Source organism: Physella acuta, unplaced genomic scaffold, assembly GCF_028476545.2.
Source record: "Physella acuta isolate Inbredline_101_S28 unplaced genomic scaffold, ASM2847654v3 ptg001063l, whole genome shotgun sequence".
NCBI classification, from domain to species: domain Eukaryota; kingdom Metazoa; phylum Mollusca; class Gastropoda; family Physidae; genus Physella; species Physella acuta.
The window spans coordinates 432,477-452,440 of NW_026732580.1; the positions used below are offsets into that span (position 1 = coordinate 432,477).

General features: G+C 48.3%; 1 protein-coding gene across 1 annotated transcript in view; it reads left to right on the plus strand.

Moving 5' to 3' along the window:
- Nucleotides 1-19,899, plus strand: part of LOC131955354 (phosphatidylinositide phosphatase SAC2) — a 115,789-nt gene extending 95,890 nt beyond the window's left edge. The window contains exons 13-19 of the mRNA XM_059319471.1: nucleotides 329-457; nucleotides 7,056-7,126; nucleotides 7,425-7,658; nucleotides 8,865-9,010; nucleotides 17,038-17,193; nucleotides 18,163-18,253; nucleotides 18,367-19,899. Of these exons, the coding sequence (XP_059175454.1) occupies nucleotides 329-457; nucleotides 7,056-7,126; nucleotides 7,425-7,658; nucleotides 8,865-9,010; nucleotides 17,038-17,193; nucleotides 18,163-18,253; nucleotides 18,367-19,450 (1,911 nt within the window). The 3' untranslated portion in view covers nucleotides 19,451-19,899. The remainder of the gene's footprint in view (nucleotides 1-328; nucleotides 458-7,055; nucleotides 7,127-7,424; nucleotides 7,659-8,864; nucleotides 9,011-17,037; nucleotides 17,194-18,162; nucleotides 18,254-18,366) is intronic.
- Nucleotides 19,900-19,964: the final 65 nt, after the last annotated feature.

Sequence of the window (19,964 nt, forward strand, 5' to 3'; positions counted from 1 at the left end):
GCGAAGTCTTCACCACTACATCATCATCAATACCACTTCATCAATATCACCACAACCCCAGCAACATCACAGTCACAACAGTAACATCCCCATCGCTGGGTTACCGTCAGTACATGACGCCAGCAACATCACCATCGTCAGATCACCATCACTACTTGACCATCACTACAGCAACATCACAACCACCACATCACCAACACTACATGACCACAGCAACATCACCATCGCCACAGCAACATCGCCATCGTTAGATCACCAACACTACATGACCATCACCACATCAGTATGGCGACAGCAGCACTAACCTGTACACCTTGTAACCTGACAGTTCAGAAAACTGGGTCTACTTCCACCTGAGGAAAACCTGCCGGTCAGCTGCCGGATGACGTATCAACAGATCTGGGCAAACAATGGTGACGTCATCAGCCAACAGTATGCCGGGACAGCTGCCCTCAAGGTCAGTCCCAAATTGATTGGGTTTTGTTCATTAATTTTTTTCATTGGTGTATAATTCAACTGCTAGCTCTATTACTAAACAAAATAGTAATGGAGCGCTTAATCTTGTCATAACAGTCAAACCACAGCAGCACACCACAGTACAACCATACCACAACTACTCTACACAACTACACACAACAGAATAACCACAACTACAACCACAACAACACCAGGACTTTTCAAGTGAATAAACCCTAGCAGGTAGTATGTAATCAAATAAATAAACCCCACCTGGTGTAATCAAGTGAATAAACCCCACCTGGTAGTATGTAATCAAATGAATAAACCCCACCTGGTGTAATCAAGTGAATAAACCCCACCTGGTGTAATCAAATGAATAAACCCCACCTGGTAGTATGTAATCAAATGAATAAACCCCACCTGGTGTAATCAAGTGAATAAACCCCACCTGGTGAAATCAAGTGAATAAACCCCACCTGGTAGTATGTAATCAAATGAATAAACCCCACCTGGTGTAATCAAGTGAATAAACCCCACCTGGTGTAATCAAGTGAATAAACCCCACCTGGTGTAATCAAATGAATAAACCCCACCTGGTGTAATCAAGTGAATAAACCCCACCTGGTGTAATCAAGTGAATAAACCCCACCTGGTGTAATCAAGTGAATAAACCCCACCTGGTGTAATCAAGTGAATAAATCCCACCTGGTGTAATCACGTGAATAAACCCCACCTGGTGTAATCAAGTGAATAAACCCCACCTGGTAGTATGTAATCAAATGAATAAACCCCACCTGGTGTAATCAAGTGAATAAACCCCACCTGGTGTAATCAAGTGAATAAATCCCACCTGGTGTAATCACGTGAATAAACCCCACTTGGTAGTATGTAATAAAGTGAATAAACCCCACCTGGTGTAATCAAGTGAATAAACCCCACTTGGTAGTATGTAATCAAATGAATAAACCCCACCTGGTGTAATCAAGTGAATAAACCCCACCTGGTGTAATCAAGTGAATAAACCCCACCTGGTGTAATCAAATGAATAAACCCCACCTGGTGTAATCAAGTGAATAAACCCCACCTGGTAGTATGTAATCAAGTGAATAAACCCCACTTGGTAGTATGTAATCAAGTGAATAAACCCCACTTGGTAGTATGTAATCAAGTGAATAAACCCCACCAGGTGGTATGTAATCAAATGAATAAACCCCACCTGGTGTAATCAAGTGAATAAACCCCACCTGGTGTAATCAAGTGAATAAACCCCACCAGGTGGTATGTAATCAAATGAATAAACCCCACCTGGTGTAATCAAGTGAATAAACCCCACCAGGTGGTATGTAATCAAATGAATAAACCCCACCTGGTGTAATCAAATGAATAAACCCCACCTGGTGTAATCAAGTGAATAAACCCCACCTGGTGTAATCAAGTGAATAAACCCCACCAGGTAGTATGTAATCAAAAGATTACATAACCATCTAGGGTTGGTTTTATGAAGAAAGACAAGACGTCGTGACGTCACAGACTAAGCCGTTATAAAATTTTGCGTACGATCACATAACAAAGAAAAACATCTTGGTGTCAAATGACAATCTTTCTTTGTTTTTTGTTTGGTTGACATTTGCACGGCGATCATAATTTTAAAAAGGACGGAATAGGTTCTTGCTAGAAATAGTTGGAATAAATGTAGAGATTCAAGTTACAAGACATACGTCGTAACATAGAGTTTAATGATGTTAAGTATCTAATTTCTGAAAACACAAAATCTTATGTTTATAAGCATTACTTTTAAAATTTGGTTTCTGGTACAATTTTTCTTCAATTTATTGAGTTTTTTCTTACAAAACAGTTTGAAAGATTATGATAGTGACCACTAAAACGGTACAACTTTCTCCTACAGCCATACATCATGAATTGTGTACAACTTTCTCCCACAGCCATACATCGTGAATTGTGTACAACTTTCTCCCACAGCCATACATCGTGAATTGTGTACAACTTTCTCTCACAGCCATACATCGTGAATTGTGTACAACTTTCTCTCACAGCCTTACATCGTGAATTGTGTACAACTTTCTCCCACAGCCATACATCGTGAATTGTGTACAACTTTCTACCACAGCCATACATCGTGAATTGTGTACAACTTTCTACCACAGCCATACATCGTGAATTGTGTACAACTTTCTACCACAGCCATACATCGTGAATTGTGTACAACTTTCTCTCACAGCCATACATCGTGAATTGTGTACAACTTTCTACCACAGCCATACATCGTGAATTGTGTAAAACTTTCACAACCATACATCGTGAATTGTGTACAACTTTCTCCCACAGCCATACATCGTGAATTGTGTACAACTTTCTCTCACAGCCATACATCGTGAATTGTGTACAACTTTCTCTCACAGCCTTACATCGTGAATTGTGTACAACTTTCTCCCACAGCCATACATCGTGAATTGTGTACAACTTTCTACCACAGCCATACATCGTGAATTGTGTACAACTTTCTACCACAGCCATACATCGTGAATTGTGTACAACTTTCTCCCACAGCCATACATCGTGAATTGTGTACAACTTTCTACCACAGCCATACATCGTGAATTGTGTACAACTTTCTACCACAGCCATACATCGTGAATTGTGTACAACTTTCTCTCACAGCCATACATCGTGAATTGTGTACAACTTTCTACCACAGCCATACATCGTGAATTGTGTAAAACTTTCACAACCATACATCGTGAATTGTGTACAACTTTCTCTCACAGCCATACATCGTGAATTGTGTACAACTTTCTACCACAGCCATACATCGTGAATTGTGTAAAACTTTCACAACCATACATCGTGAATTGTGTAAAACTTTCACAACCATACATCGTGAATTGTGTACAACTTTCTCCCATAGCCATACATCGTGAATTGTGTACAACTTTCTCACACAGCCATACATCGTGAATTGTGTACAGCTTTCTCACACAGCCATACATCGTGAATTGTGTACACAATTAAACAACACACCACGACACACTAAGGAATCAAGCACATCTGATAAAACACAAACATACGCCATCTTGGCCCAGTACATTTATTAATATAACCTTATATACAATTGAAATCTCCATAGACCTCTCGAATTGTACATTTCTTGGACAACACCCCCCCCCCCCCCCCGAAACACACAGACACACACACACCTCTACCTCACAATTCGGTACTAAATAACAAATGTTACGAATTTTATAATGAACTTGTGTTTAATTTATGTCTGTTTGTGGGTTTGTGGCCAACTTTGACCTACTTCTAATGCAGCGATTTTGTTCAATCTTTGACGACAATCCAGGAATGTCTAATTCAAAGATAACTGTAATAAATAAATAAAAGGGAGATAACACAATTGATTTCAAGCACTTACTCAATCAGCCCATTTACAACCGCGAACTGTTTGTCACGGACGACTGGTTTCCGCGGGCGTTAAAAAGGGGCAAGTAATTGTCTTCCAGAGATCGCTAGCTACTGATCGGATTTTAAAGCAAATATTTTTAGTCGTATGTGGTGTCGATTTCAAAAATAGCGAATTATTATAAAAGCAAAAAATAAAAGGATTTTTCAAATTATGAAGATGAGGTTGTTTATAAGCCAGATTTTCTTAGCCGCTGTTCGTTTAGTGTGCGCTGCATGTAAATTTATAGCGTTATGTCAAAAATTGGTGAAGAGTTTTTCGCGAAGTCTTCACCACTACATCATCATCAATACTGTCTTGTGTCTCACACCCCAGGACCTCTAACACCCCAGGACCTGTCTTGTGTCTCACACCCCAGGACCTGTCTTGTGTCTCACACCCCAGGACCTCTAACACCCCAGGACCTGTCTTGTGTCTCACACCCCAGGACCTCTAACACCCCAGGACCTGTCTTGTGTCTCACACCCCAGGACCTGTCTTGTGTCTCACACCCCAGGACCTCTAACACCCCAGGACCTGTCTTGTGTCTCACACCCCAGGACCTGTCTTGTGTCTCACACTCCAGGACCTCTAACACCCCAGGACCTCTAACACCCCAGGACCTCTAACACCCCAGGACCTGTCTTGTGTCTCACACCCCAGGACCTCTAACACCCCAGGACCTGTCTTGTGTCTCACACCCCAGGACCTCTAACACCCAGGACCTGTCTTGTGTCTCACACCCCAGGACCTGTCTTGTGTCTCACACCCCAGGACCTGTCTCACACCCCAGGACCTGTCTTGAGTCTCACACCCCAGGACCTCTAACACCCCAGGACCTGTCTTGTGTCTCACACTCCAGGACCTCTAACACCCCAGGACCTCTAACACCCCAGGACCTCTAACACCCCAGGACCTGTCTTGTGTCTCACACCCCAGGACCTCTAACACCCCAGGACCTGTCTTGTGTCTCACACCCCAGGACCTCTAACACCCAGGACCTGTCTTGTGTCTCACACCCCAGGACCTGTCTTGTGTCTCACACCCCAGGACCTGTCTCACACCCCAGGACCTGTCTTGAGTCTCACACCCCAGGACCTCTAACACCCCAGGACCTGTCTTGTGTCTCACACCCCAGGACCTGTCTTGTGTCTCACACCCCAGGACCTCTAACACCCAGGACCTGTCTTGTGTCTCACACCTCAGGACCTGTCTTGTGTCTCACACCCCAGGACCTCTAACACCCCAGGACCTGTCTTGAGTCTCACACCCCAGGACCTCTAACACCCCAGGACCTGTCTTGTGTCTCACACTCCAGGACCTCTAACACTCCAGGACCTTCTTTTGTCTCACACCCCAGGACCTCTAACACTCCAGGACCTGTCTTGTGTCTCACACCCCAGGACCTGTCTTGTGTCTCACACCCCAGGACCTGTCTTGTGTCTCACACCCCAGGACCTGTCTTGTGTCTCACACTCCAGGACCTCTAACACCCCTGGACCTCTAACACCCCAGGACCTCTAACACCCAGGACCTGTCTTGTGTCTCACACCCCAGGACCTGTCTTGTGTCTCACACCCCAGGACCTGTCTTGTGTCTCACACCCCAGGACCTCTAACACCCCAGGACCTGTCTTGTGTCTCACACCCCAGGACCTGTCTTGTGTCTCACACTCCAGGACCTCTAACACCCCAGGACCTCTAACACCCCAGGACCTGTCTTGTGTCTCACACCCCAGGACCTGTCTTGTGTCTCACACCCCAGGACCTGTCTTGTGTCTCACACCCCAGGACCTCTAACACCCCAGGACCTGTCTTGTGTCTCACACCTCAGGACCTGTCTTGTGTCTCACACCCCAGGACCTGTCTTGTGTCTCACACCCCAGGACCTCTAACACCCCAGGACCTGTCTTGTGTCTCACACCCCAGGACCTGTCTTGTGTCTCACACCCCAGGACCTGTCTCACACCCCAGGACCTGTCTTGAGTCTCACACCCCAGGACCTCTAACACCCCAGGACCTGTCTTGTGTCTCACACCCCAGGACCTGTCTTGTGTCTCACACCCCAGGACCTCTAACACCCCAGGACCTGTCTTGAGTCTCACACCCCAGGACCTCTAACACCCCAGGACCTGTCTTGTGTCTCACACCCCAGTACCTGTCTTGTGTCTCACACTCCAGGACCTCTAACACTCCAGGACCTGTCTTTTGTCTCACACCCCAGGACCTCTAACACCCCAGGACCTGTCTTGTGTCTCACACCCCAGTACCTGTCTTGTGTCTCACACTCCAGGACCTCTAACACTCCAGGACCTGTCTTTTGTCTCACACTCCAGGACCTCTAACACTCCAGGACCTGTCTTGTGTCTCACACCCAATACCTCTAACACTCCAGGACCTGTCTTGTGTCTCACACCCCAGGACCTGTCTTGTGTCTCACACCCCAGGATCTGTCTTGTGTCTCACACCCCAGGACCTCTAACACCCCAGGACCTGTCTTGTGTCTCACACCCCAGGACCTCTAACACTCCAGGACCTGTCTTGTGTTTCACACCCCAGGACCTCTAACACTCCAGGACCTGTCTTGTGTCTCACACCCCAGGACCTGTCTTGTGTCTCACACCCCAGGACCTGTCTTGTGTCTCACACCCCAGGACCTGTCTTGTGTCTCACACCCCAGGACCTCTAACACCCCAGGACCTGTCTTGTGTCTCACACCCCAGGACCTGTCTTGTGTCTCACACCCCAGGACCTCTAACACCCCAGGACCTGTCTTGTGTCTCACACCCCAGGACCTCTAACACTCCAGGACCTGTCTTGTGTCTCACACCCCAGGACCTGTCTTGTGTCTCACACCCCAGGACCTCTAACACCCCAGGACCTGTCTTGTGTCTCACACCCCAGGACCTGTCTTGTGTCTCACACCCCAGGACCTGTCTTGTGTCTCACACCCCAGGACCTGTCTTGTGTCTCACACCCCAGGACCTGTCTTGTGTCTCACACCCCAGGACCTGTCTTGTGTCTCACACCCCAGGACCTGTCTTGTGTCTCACACCCCAGGACCTCTAACACCCCAGGACCTGTCTTGTGTCTAATACCTAGGACCTCGCTAACCCCGTGCCTGTTTGTTGTTGTAGGGTGACTTCACCAGGACAGGGGAGAGAAAACTGACTGGCCTTATGAAAGATGGCGTCAACTCTGCTAACAGGTAACGTTACGTCCTTGCTTTAATTTTATTTTACAGCATTTTATACAAAGAAAGAATCATGAACGTTTAATTTTTAAAAATAATAATCAAAGGGACATAACTTCATAATTACTTGATGTTTTTAAGAAATTACAGGTTTACTTCCCCTTAACTTTTTATTCATTTTGTTGAGATTTTGAGAAGGGAATTATTTTCTTTTAAAATTGCTATATCATTTTCACTACTAAACAAATTTATGTTTTTGTTTGACATAAGCAACTTTTTACAATATAATTTCTGGTTGAACTGATTTTTGCAGATATTACCTGAGGTTCCGTGATGCTTATAGACAAGCTGCCATAGACCTGACCCTTGGTCAGCCTGTCTCAGAGTCTCTGATGGTGCCATCAGTGGAGGGAGACGACACAGACGGCAGCGAGGCCTCAGAGAAGGAGGAGAATGTCAAGATGATACTGGAGGACTGCAAGAGGATGCTGATAGTGGAGCCGGAGCAGTGCATTGGTGGATGGGCACTGGTCAATGCTGACCCCATGTAAGTTCTAGCCAAGTCTGACCCCATGTAAGTTCTAGCCAAGTCTGACCCCATGTAAGTTCTTGCCAAGTCTGACCCCATGTAAGTTCTAGCCAAGTCTTACCCCATGTATGTTCTAGCCAAGGCTGACCCCATGTAAGTTCAAGCAAAGTCTAACCCCATGTAAGTTCAAACCAAGGCTGACCCCATGTAAGTTCTAGTCCAGTCTGACCCCATGTAAGTTCTAGTCCAGTCTGACCCCATGTAAGTTCTAGTCCAGTCTGACCCCATGTAAGTTCTAGTCCAGTCTGACCCCATGTAAGTTCTAGCCAAGGCTGACCCCATGTAAGTTCAAGCAAAGTCTAACCCCATGTAAGTTCTAGCCAAGGCTGACCCCATGTAAGTTCTAGTCAAGGCTGACCCCATGTAAGTTCTAGTCCAGTCTGACCCCATGTAAGCTCTAGTCCAGTCTGACCCCATGTAAGTTCTAGTCAAGGCTGACCCCATGTAAGTTCTAGTCCAGTCTAACCCCATGTAAGTTCTATTCCAGTCTGACCCCATGTAAGTTCTAGTCAAGGCTGACCCCATGTAAGTTCTAGTCCAGTCTGACCCCATGTAAGTTCTAGTCCAGTCTGACCCCATGTAAGTTCTAGTCAAGGCTGACCCCATGTAAGTTCTAGTCCAGGCTGACCCCATGTAAGTTCTAGTCCATTATCCTAGTCTATTTTCCTATTTGACCACTGGGCATTGCTGACCAAATACAAGTAATTGTCCTGTATCTTAGTGTATAAAGGCACTGGTCAACACTACCACTGTATTGGTCCAGTATCCTGTGATAAATACATGTGTGCTACAGTGTTTAACCCATGTGTGTGTGCTACTGTGTTTAACCCATGTGTTTGTGTGCTACAGTGTTTAACTCATGTGTTTGTGTGCTACAGTGTTTATCCCATGTGTTTGTGTGCTACTGTGTTTAACCCATGTGTTTGTGTGCTACTGTGTTTAACCCATGTGTTTGCTACCGTGTTTATCCCATGTGTTTGTGTGGTACTGTGTTAAACCCATGTGTTTGTGTGCTACAGTGTTTAACCCATGTGTTTGTATGCTACTTTGTTAAACCCATGTGTTTGTGTGCTACTGTGTTAAACCCATGTGTTTGTATGCTACTGTGTTAAACCCATGTGTTTGTGTGCTACTGTGTTTAACCCATGTGTTTGTGTCCTACAGTGAAGGGGACAGTGACCAGCAGGACATGGACATTGTCCTACTCCTCAGCCAGAGGTCCGTCTATGTCGCCTGGTACGATGATGAAGCTGAGCAGGTCACCAAGTACCAGAGGATTTTTCTAGAGGATGTGGAGAAAATTGAGATAGGTATGTGCTACATTTTTCTAGAAGATGTGAAGAAAATTGAGATAGGTATGTGCTACATTTTTCTAGAAGATGTGAAGAAAATTGAGATAGGTATGTGCTACATTTTTCTAGAGGATGTGGAGAAAATTGAGATAGGTATGTGCCACACTTTTCTAGAAGATGTGGAGAAAATTGAGATGGGTATGTGCCAACCATAGGGGAGCGCCATAAAGGGTAAGAAAAAATTTAAAAGCTCATATTAAGCTGCAGTTTTGAATTATAAACATTCAAAGTTAACAAATTTAACGTCTACGAGCCTTTGCATACTGATTTATCTGTTTAATCCCCCCCACCTGTCTGTATGTACTGTAACCCCTGCTTGTCTGGTCCAGGCATGGAACCAGCTGTCTTCAAGTCCAAGTTCCCCTGTCTGAGACTCATCTATCCCCCCCCCACCTGTCTGTACTGTAACCCCTACTTGTATGACCCAGGCATGGAACCAGCTGTCTTCAAGTCCAAGTTCCCCTGTCTGAGACTCATCTACCCCCCCCCCACCTGTATGTACTGTAACCCCTACTTGTATGACCCAGGCATGGAACCAGCTGTCTTCAAGTCCAAGTTCCCCTGTCTGAGACTCATCTACCCCCCCCCCCACCTGTATGTACTGTAACCCCTACTTGTATGACCCAGGCATGGAACCAGCTGTCTTCAAGTCCAAGTTCCCCTGTCTGAGACTCATCTACCCCCCCCCCCCCCACCTGTATGTACTGTAAGCCCTACTTGTATGACCCAGGCATGGAACCAGCTGTCTTCAAGTCCAAGTTCCCCTGTCTGAGACTCATCTACCCCCCCCCCCACCTGTCTGTATGTACTGTAACCCCTACTTGTATGACCCAGGCATGGAACCAGCTGTCTTCAAGTCCAAGTTCCCCTGTCTGAGACTCAGCTACCCCCCCCCCCCATCTGTATGTACTGTAAACCCTACTTGTATGACCCAGGCATGGAACCAGCTGTCTTCAAGTCCAAGTTCCCTTGTCTGAGACTCATCTACCCCCCCCCCACCTGTATGTACTGTAACCCCTGCTTGTATGACCCAGGCATGGAACCAGCTGTCTTCAAGTCCAAGTTCCCCTGTCTGAGACTCATCTACCCCCCCCCCCCACCTGTATGTACTGTAACCCCTACTTGTATGACCCAGGCATGGAACCAGCTGTCTTCAAGTCCAAGTTCCCCTGTCTGAGACTCATCTACCCCCCCCCCCCCCATCTGTATGTACTATAACCCCTGCTTGTATGACCCAGGCATGGAATCAGCTGTCTTCAAGTCCAAGTTCCCCTGTCTGAGACTCATCTACCCCCCCCCCAACCTGTCTGTACTGTAACCCCTACTTGTATGACCCAGGCATGGAACCAGCTGTCTTCAAGTCCAAGTTCCCCTGTCTGAGACTCATCTACCCCCCCCCCCCATCTGTATGTACTGTAACCCCTGCTTGTATGACCCAGGCATGGAACCAGCTGTCTTCAAGTCCAAGTTCCCCTGTCTGAGACTCATCTACCCCCCCCCACCTGTATGTACTGTAACCCCTACTTGTATGACCCAGGCATGGAACCAGCTGTCTTCAAGTCCAAGTTCCCCTGTCTGAGACTCATCTATCCCCCCCCCCCACCTGTATGTACTGTAACCCCTACTTGTATGACCCAGGCATGGAACCAGCTGTCTTCAAGTCCAAGTTCCCCTGTCTGAGACTCATCTATCCCCCCCCCCACCTATATGTACTGTAACCCCTGCTTGTATGACCCAGGCATGGAACCAGCTGTCTTCAAGTCCAAGTTCCCCTGTCTGAGACTCATCTACCCCCCCCCACCTGTCTGTATGTACTGTAACCCCTACTTGTATGACCCAGGCATGGAACCAGCTGTCTTCAAGTCCAAGTTCCCCTGTCTGAGACTCAGCTACCCCCCCCCCATCTGTATGTACTGTAAACCCTACTTGTATGACCCAGGCATGGAACCAGCTGTCTTCAAGTCCAAGTTCCCCTGTCTGAGACTCATCTACCCCCCCCCCCACCTGTATGTACTGTAACCCCTGCTTGTATGACCCAGGCATGGGACCAGCTGTCTTCAAGTCCAAGTTCCCCTGTCTGAGACTCATCTACCCCCCCCCCCCCCCCACCTGTATGTACTGTAACCCCTACTTGTATGACCCAGGCATGGAACCAGCTGTCTTCAAGTCCAAGTTCCCCTGTCTGAGACTCATCTACCCCCCCCCCATCTGTATGTACTATAACCCCTGCTTGTATGACCCAGGCATGGAACCAGCTGTCTTCAAGTCCAAGTTCCCCTGTCTGAGACTCATCTACCCCCCCCCCCCACCTGTCTGTACTGTAACCCCTACTTGTATGACCCAGGCATGGAACCAGCTGTCTTCAAGTCCAAGTTCCCCTGTCTGAGGCTCATCTACCCCCCCCCCCCCCATCTGTATGTACTGTAACCCCTGCTTGTATGACCCAGGCATGGAACCAGCTGTCTTCAAGTCCAAGTTCCCCTGTCTGAGACTCATCTATCCCCCCCCCACCTGTATGTACTGTAACCCCTACTTGTATGACCCAGGCATGGAACCAGCTGTCTTCAAGTCCAAGTTCCCCTGTCTGAGACTCATCTATCCCCCCCCCCCACCTGTATGTACTGTAACCCCTACTTGTATGACCCAGGCATGGAACCAGCTGTCTTCAAGTCCAAGTTCCCCTGTCTGAGACTCATCTATCCCCCCCCCACCTATATGTACTGTAACCCCTGCTTGTATGACCCAGGCATGGAACCAGCTGTCTTCAAGTCCAAGTTCCCCTGTCTGAGACTCATCTACCCCCCCCCCACCTGTATGTACTGTAACCCCTACTTGTATGACCCAGGCATGGAACCAGCTGTCTTCAAGTCCAAGTTCCCCTGTCTGAGACTCATCTACCCCCCCCCCCCCCCACCTATATGTACTGTAACCCCTACTTGTATGACCCAGGCATGGAACCAGCTGTCTTCAAGTCCAAGTTCCCCTGTCTGAGACTCATCTACCCCCCCCCCCCACCTGTATGTACTGTAACCCCTGCTTGTATGACCCAGGCATGGAACCAGCTGTCTTCAAGTCCAAGTTCCCCTGTCTGAGACTCATCTACCCCCCCCCCCCCACCTGTATGTACTGTAACCCCTACTTGTATGACCCAGGCATGGAACCAGCTGTCTTCAAGTCCAAGTTCCCCTGTCTGAGACTCATCTACCCCCCCCCCCCCACCTGTATGTACTGTAACCCCTACTTGTATGACCCAGGCATGGAACCAGCTGTCTTCAAGTCCAAGTTCCCCTGTCTGAGACTCATCTACCCCCCCCCCCCCCACCTGTATGTACTGTAACCCCTACTTGTATGACCCAGGCATGGAACCAGCTGTCTTCAAGTCCAAGTTCCCCTGTCTGAGACTCATCTACCCCCCCCCCCCCACCTGTCTGTATGTACTGTAACCCCTACTTGTATGACCCAGGCATGGAACCAGCTGTCTTCAAGTCCAAGTTCCCCTGTCTGAGACTCATCTACCCCCCCCCATCTGTATGTACTGTAACCCCTACTTGTATGACCCAGGCATGGAACCAGCTGTCTTCAAGTCCAAGTTCCCCTGTCTGAGACTCATCTACCCCCCCCCCCCACCTGTATGTACTGTAACCCCTACTTGTATGACCCAGGCATGGAACCAGCTGTCTTCAAGTCCAAGTTCCCCTGTCTGAGACTCATCTACCCCCCCCCACCTGTATGTACTGTAAGCCCTACTTGTATGACCCAGGCATGGAACCAGCTGTCTTCAAGTCCAAGTTCCCCTGTCTGAGACTCATCTACCCCCCCCCCCCACCTGTATGTACTGTAACCCCTGCTTGTATGACCCATGCATGGAACCAGCTGTCTTCAAGTCCAAGTTCCCCTGTCTGAGACTCATCTACCCCCCCCCCCACCTGTATGTACTGTAACCCCTACTTGTATGACCCAGGCATGGAACCAGCTGTCTTCAAGTCCAAGTTCCCCTGTCTGAGACTCATCTACCCCCCCCCCCATCTGTATGTACTATAACCCCTGCTTGTATGACCCAGGCATGGAACCAGCTGTCTTCAAGTCCAAGTTCCCCTGTCTGAGACTCATCTACCCCCCCCCCCCACCTGTCTGTACTGTAACCCCTACTTGTATGACCCAGGCATGGAACCAGCTGTCTTCAAGTCCAAGTTCCCCTGTCTGAGACTCATCTACCCCCCCCCCATCTGTATGTACTGTAACCCCTGCTTGTATGACCCAGGCATGGAACCAGCTGTCTTCAAGTCCAAGTTCCCCTGTCTGAGACTCATCTACCCCCCCCCCACCTGTATGTACTGTAACCCCTACTTGTATGACCCAGGCATGGAACCAGCTGTCTTCAAGTCCAAGTTCCCCTGTCTGAGACTCATCTATCCCCCCCCCCACCTGTATGTACTGTAACCCCTACTTGTATGACCCAGGCATGGAACCAGCTGTCTTCAAGTCCAAGTTCCCCTGTCTGAGACTCATCTATCCCCCCCCCCCTGTATGTACTGTAACCCCTACTTGTATGACCCAGGCATGGAACCAGCTGTCTTCAAGTCCAAGTTCCCCTGTCTGAGACTCATCTACCCCCCCCCACCTGTCTGTATGTACTGTAACCCCTACTTGTATGACCCAGGCATGGAACCAGCTGTCTTCAAGTCCAAGTTCCCCTGTCTGAGACTCATCTACCCCCCCCCCCCCACCTGTATGTACTGTAACCCCTACTTGTATGACCCAGGCATGGAACCAGCTGTCTTCAAGTCCAAGTTCCCCTGTCTGAGACTCATCTACCCCCCCCCCCATCTGTATGTACTGTAACCCCTACTTGTATGACCCAGGCATGGAACCAGCTGTCTTCTAGTCCAAGTTCCCCTGTCTGAGACTCATCTACCCCCCCCCCCCCACCTGTATGTACTGTAACCCCTGCTTGTATGACCCAGGCATGGAACCAGCTGTCTTCAAGTCCAAGTTCCCCTGTCTGAGACTCATCTACCCCCCCCCCCACCTGTATGTACTGTAACCCCTACTTGTATGACCCAGGCATGGAACCAGCTGTCTTCAAGTCCAAGTTCCCCTGTCTGAGACTCATCTACCCCCCCCCACCTGTATGTACTGTAACCCCTACTTGTATGACCCAGGCATGGAACCAGCTGTCTTCAAGTCCAAGTTCCCCTGTCTGAGACTCATCTACCCCCCCCCCATCTGTATGTACTGTAAACCCTACTTGTATGACCCAGGCATGGAACCAGCTGTCTTCAAGTCCAAGTTCCCCTGTCTGAGACTCAGCTCCCCCCCCCCCACCTGTATGTACTGTAACCCCTGCTTGTATGACCCAGGCATGGAACCAGCTGTCTTCAAGTCCAAGTTCCCCTGTCTGAGACTCATCTACCCCCCCCCCCCACCTGTATGTACTGTAACCCCTGCTTGTATGACCCAGGCATGGAACCAGCTGTCTTCAAGTCCAAGTTCCCCTGTCTGAGACTCATCTACCCCCCCCCCCACCTGTATGTACTGTAACCCCTACTTGTATGACCCAGGCATGGAACCAGCTGTCTTCAAGTCCAAGTTCCCCTGTCTGAGACTCATCTACCCCCCCCCCCCACCTGTCTGTATGTACTGTAACCCCTACTTGTATGACCCAGGCATGGAACCAGCTGTCTTCAAGTCCAAGTTCCCCTGTCTGAGACTCATCTACCCCCCCCCCACCTGTATGTACTGTAACCCCTACTTGTATGACCCAGGCATGGAACCAGCTGTCTTCAAGTCCAAGTTCCCCTGTCTGAGACTCAGCTACCCCCCCCCCACCTGTATGTACTGTAACCCCTACTTGTATGACCCAGGCATGGAACCAGCTGTCTTCAAGTCCAAGTTCCCCTGTCTGAGACTCATCTACCCCCCCCCCCCACCTGTATGTACTGTAACCCCTACTTGTATGACCCAGGCATGGAACCAGCTGTATTCAAGTCCAAGTTCCCCTGTCTGAGACTCATGTACCCCCCCCACCTGTATGTACTGTAACCCCTGCTTGTATGACCCAGGCATGGAACCAGCTGTCTTCAAGTCCAAGTTCCCCTGTCTGAGACTCATCTACCCCCCCCCACCTGTCTGTATGTACTGTAACCCCTACTTGTATGACCCAGGCATGGAACCAGCTGTCTTCAAGTCCAAGTTCCCCTGTCTGAGACTCATCTACCCCCCCCCCCACCTGTATGTACTGTAACCCCTACTTGTATGACCCAGGCATGGAACCAGCTGTCTTCAAGTCCAAGTTCCCCTGTCTGAGACTCATCTATCCCCCCCCCCTGTATGTACTGTAACCCCTACTTGTATGACCCAGGCATGGAACCAGCTGTCTTCAAGTCCAAGTTCCCCTGTCTGAGACTCATCTACCCCCCCCCCCACCTGTATGTACTGTAACCCCTACTTGTATGACCCAGGCATGGAACCAGCTGTCTTCAAGTCCAAGTTCCCCTGTCTGAGACTCATCTACCCCCCCCCCCACCTATATGTACTGTAACCCCTACTTGTATGACCCAGGCATGGAACCAGCTGTCTTCAAGTCCAAGTTCCCCTGTCTGAGACTCATCTACCCCCCCCCCCACCTGTCTGTATGTACTGTAACCCCTACTTGTATGACCCAGGCATGGAACCAGCTGTCTTCAAGTCCAAGTTCCCCTGTCTGAGACTCATCTACCCCCCCCCCACCTATATGTACTGTAACCCCTGCTTGTATGACCCAGGCATGGAACCAGCTGTCTTCAAGTCCAAGTTCCCCTGTCTGAGACTCATCTACCCCCCCCCCCCACCTGTATGTACTGTAACCCCTGCTTGTATGACCCAGGCATGGAACCAGCTGTCTTCAAGTCCAAGTTCCCCTGTCTGAGACTCATCTACCCCCCCCCACCTGTATGTACTGTAACCCCTACTTGTATGACCCAGGCATGGAACCAGCTGTCTTCAAGTCCAAGTTCCCCTGTCTGAGACTCATCTACCCCCCCCCCCCCCACCTGTCTGTATGTACTGTAACCCCTACTTGTATGACCCAGGCATGGAACCAGCTGTCTTCAAGTCCAAGTTCCCCTGTCTGAGACTCATCTACCCCCCCCCCCCCCACCTGTATGTACTGTAACCCCTACTTGTATGACCCAGGCATGGAACCAGCTGTCTTCAAGTCCAAGTTCCCCTGTCTGAGACTCATCTACCCCCTCCCCACCTGTCTGTATGTACTGTAACCCCTACTTGTATGACCCAGGCATGGAACCAGCTGTCTTCAAGTCCAAGTTCCCCTGTCTGAGACTCATCTACCCCCCCCCCACCTGTATGTACTGTAACCCCTACTTGTATGACCCAGGCATGGAACCAGCTGTCTTCAAGTCCAAGTTCCCCTGTCTGAGACTCATCTACCCCCCCCCCCCCACCTGTATGTACTGTAACCCCTACTTGTATGACCCAGGCATGGAACCAGCTGTCTTCAAGTCCAAGTTCCCCTGTCTGAGACTCATCTACCCCCCCCCATCTGTATGTACTGTAACCCCTGCTTGTATGACCCAGGCATGGAACCAGCTGTCTTCAAGTCCAAGTTCCCCTGTCTGAGACTCATCTACCCCCCCCACCTGTATGTACTGTAACCCCTGCTTTTAAGACCCAGGCATGGAACCAGCTGTCTTCAAGTCCAAGTTCCCCTGTCTGAGACTCATCTACCCCCCCCCCCCACCTGTATGTACTGTAACCCCTACTTGTATGACCCAGGCATGGAACCAGCTGTCTTCAAGTCCAAGTTCCCCTGTCTGAGACTCATCTACCCCCCCCCCCCCACCTGTATGTACTGTAACCCCTGCTTGTATGACCCAGGCATGGAACCAGCTGTCTTCAAGTCCAAGTTCCCCTGTCTGAGACTCATCTACCCCCCCCCCCCCTTAGCCCCACCTGTATGTACTGTAACCCCTACTTGTATGACCCAGGCATGGAACCAGCTGTCTTCAAGTCCAAGTTCCCCTGTCTGAGACTCATCTACCACTACCAGGCTGATGAAGGCCTCTACCACATGTTTAGACTGCCACACACACGCCTCTTCAACAACAAGGCCACGGTTGTCATGTCACAGGAGGAAGCTAAAGGTTGGTAGTTATCTTCTCCTGTTGCAGGTTGGTAGTTATCTTCTCCTGTTGCAGGTTGGTAGTTATCTTCTCCTGTTGCAGGTTGGTAGTTATCTTCTCTTGACACAGGTTGGTAGTTATCTTCTCCTGACAGGTTGGTAGTTATCTTCTCCTGCCACAGGTTGGTAGTTATCTTCTCTTGACAGGTTGGTAGTTATCTTCTCCTGACAGTTTGGTAGTTATCTTCTCTTGACAGGTTGGTGGTTATCTTCTCTTGACACAGGTTGGTAGCTATCCTCTCCTGACAGGTTGGTAGTTATCTTCTCTTGACAGGTTGGTAGTTATCTTCTCCTGACAGGTTGGTAGTTATCTTCTCTTGACAGGTTGGTGGTTATCTTCTCTTGACAGGTTGGTGGTTATCTTCTCTTGACACAGGTTGGTAGTTATCTTCTCTTGACAGGTTGGTAGTTATCTTCTCCTGACACAGGTTGGTAGTTATCTTCTCTTGACACTGGTTGGTAGTTATCTTCTCCTGACACAGGTTGGTAGTTATCTTCTCTTGACAGGTTGGTAGTTATCTTCTCTTGACACAGGTTGTTAGTTATCTTCTCTTGACAGGTTGGTAGTTATCTTCTCTTGACACAGGTTGGTAGTTATCTTCTCCTGACACAGGTTGATAGTTATCTTCTCCTGGCACAGGTTGGTAGTTATCTTCCCTTGACATAGGTTGGTAGTTATCTTCTCTTGACATAGGTTGGTCGTTATCTTCTTTTGACACAGGTTGGTAGTTATCTTCTCCTGCCACAGGTTGGTAGTTATCTTCTCTTGACATAGGTTGGTAGTTATCTTCTCCTGCCACAGGTTGGTAGTTATCTTCTCCTGCCACAGGTTGGTAGTTATCTTCTCCTGACACAGGTAGGTAGTTATCGTCTCCTGCCACAGGTTTTGAAAATGTCCTGAAACATTAATATGACATTTTATTTTGTCTAGATTCTCTTCGAATGATAGCGGACACTTTTAAATCAGCCCAGGACATAATGAAAATTGAATTAGAAATTGTTGAAAAACCAAAGCTAGAAAAGTAAGTATCAGCAGATTTATCTGTAAGACCAGCTATCTGATAATGAAACAATCTTACCATTACAGTCCTGTAATAAGTTTAGTATTAAGTTGCTGTGTTGTCTCTCTACTCAGGAGGAAAGCAACAGCCCACCCCGATGTGGTGGACGTCTTCAGACAGCAACAAGAAAACTCCCTGGCTGGCATCTCACTGCCCAGAGACATCTCAGCAGACATCAGCTCCGCCCTGCAAGCAGCAGACAACCACTCTGTCAGCAGACTTGAGCCAGGTCCCTCCACAGTTTCCCCAGTCCCTCGCTCCGTCTCCCCCCTAGAGTTTCTAAACAATTTTTCCAAACAGAACATGTCAAAGAACATGACAGCCAAGTTCACCCTACCTAAACCTAACCTGAAAATAAACCTTCAAAACCTCAACCTGATGAGAAGAATTAAATTAAATAAAGATAATGAAAATAGCGATGACTGTGACAGTAATTGTGACAGTGAAGACGAGAGGAACAGACAGGAAGCGACGCAGGACGTGGTGCTAGACAGCTGTGGCATCCTGGCATCCAGTCCGAACCAGATTTTACTCTCCTCAATTCATCTGAAGGCTGAGAGCAGACGCAGCATGCCCCAAGTTGACTCACTGACACACACCCCTCCTAAAGTCTTCAGCTTTGAGAAACTTGAAGCTGACCTCAACTCTACTGCCACGCAAACTGGGGTCAGTAAACAAAATATTCCAGACACTGATCACGTGGATGCCAACTCTTGTGGAGGTTTTGCCAGTCAAAGCACAACAAAGACAGAGACCAGTACTGAGAAGCCAGAAGATGATGACTCCAGTGAAGGGGAGTATTGCGTGATAGAAAACGATGAGGTCCGAGCTATTTTAGGCAAGTGTCATCAGCTACACCACCCCCACATGAAGACGTCGCTGAGTGACACGACACTAAGTGCCAGTTTGAACTCGGCACCTCAGGACACCATGGTCCTGGCCCAGTCTAACCTTGACCCTAGAGATGCGGGCCTGGTGTCCAGGTTCAAACAGAAGATGGTCACTCTGTCCAAGACGTCAGCCGTCAAGTTCATTGAACCCGCATTCCCTCGTGTGGCTATCCGCAAATCTCAGAGAGTTCTGGGGGTATTTGAGAAGTTGAAAAAGGAGAAGATCCCTCCCAATGTAGAATGTCAAACACATTTCATTTTTATTTGACCAATCTGGTGCTTTCCTTATCTTACCAAGCCTGTCATTGGTGGTTATTTTTAGCTCAGGGTTGTGATTTTTTACTGCAGCAGTACATTTTTTTGGTGCAGGAATCAACAGTACAAACTTCTCACAGTGAACTTTTTTAGAGTTAAAATTTTTTTGTTGTAGCTGGTATTTGGTTTTATAGCTTCTGCTTCTGTTATGCATGACAAAACTTTTTTGAAAATTTAGATTTTGGTAATTATTTTTATATCTAGTTTGCCAACATAATGCCTCATCTTATTTAAGTTTGAGCCTTAATTATTTTTTTTTCTGGTAAAATTATATTTATAATAATTTAATTTAATGAATGGAGAAATTGTAAATATTTGAAACAGTTGGATGTGTGAATCATCTCAGAGCCAGTTACTTGTTTATATTAGGCATGAATGAAAAGGTCGGCAGCATCTGGTTCAAGGACACTAGATACCTTGTGTTGCTAGCACATGGGCAGTGCACTTTACGGTACTTAGCACAAACT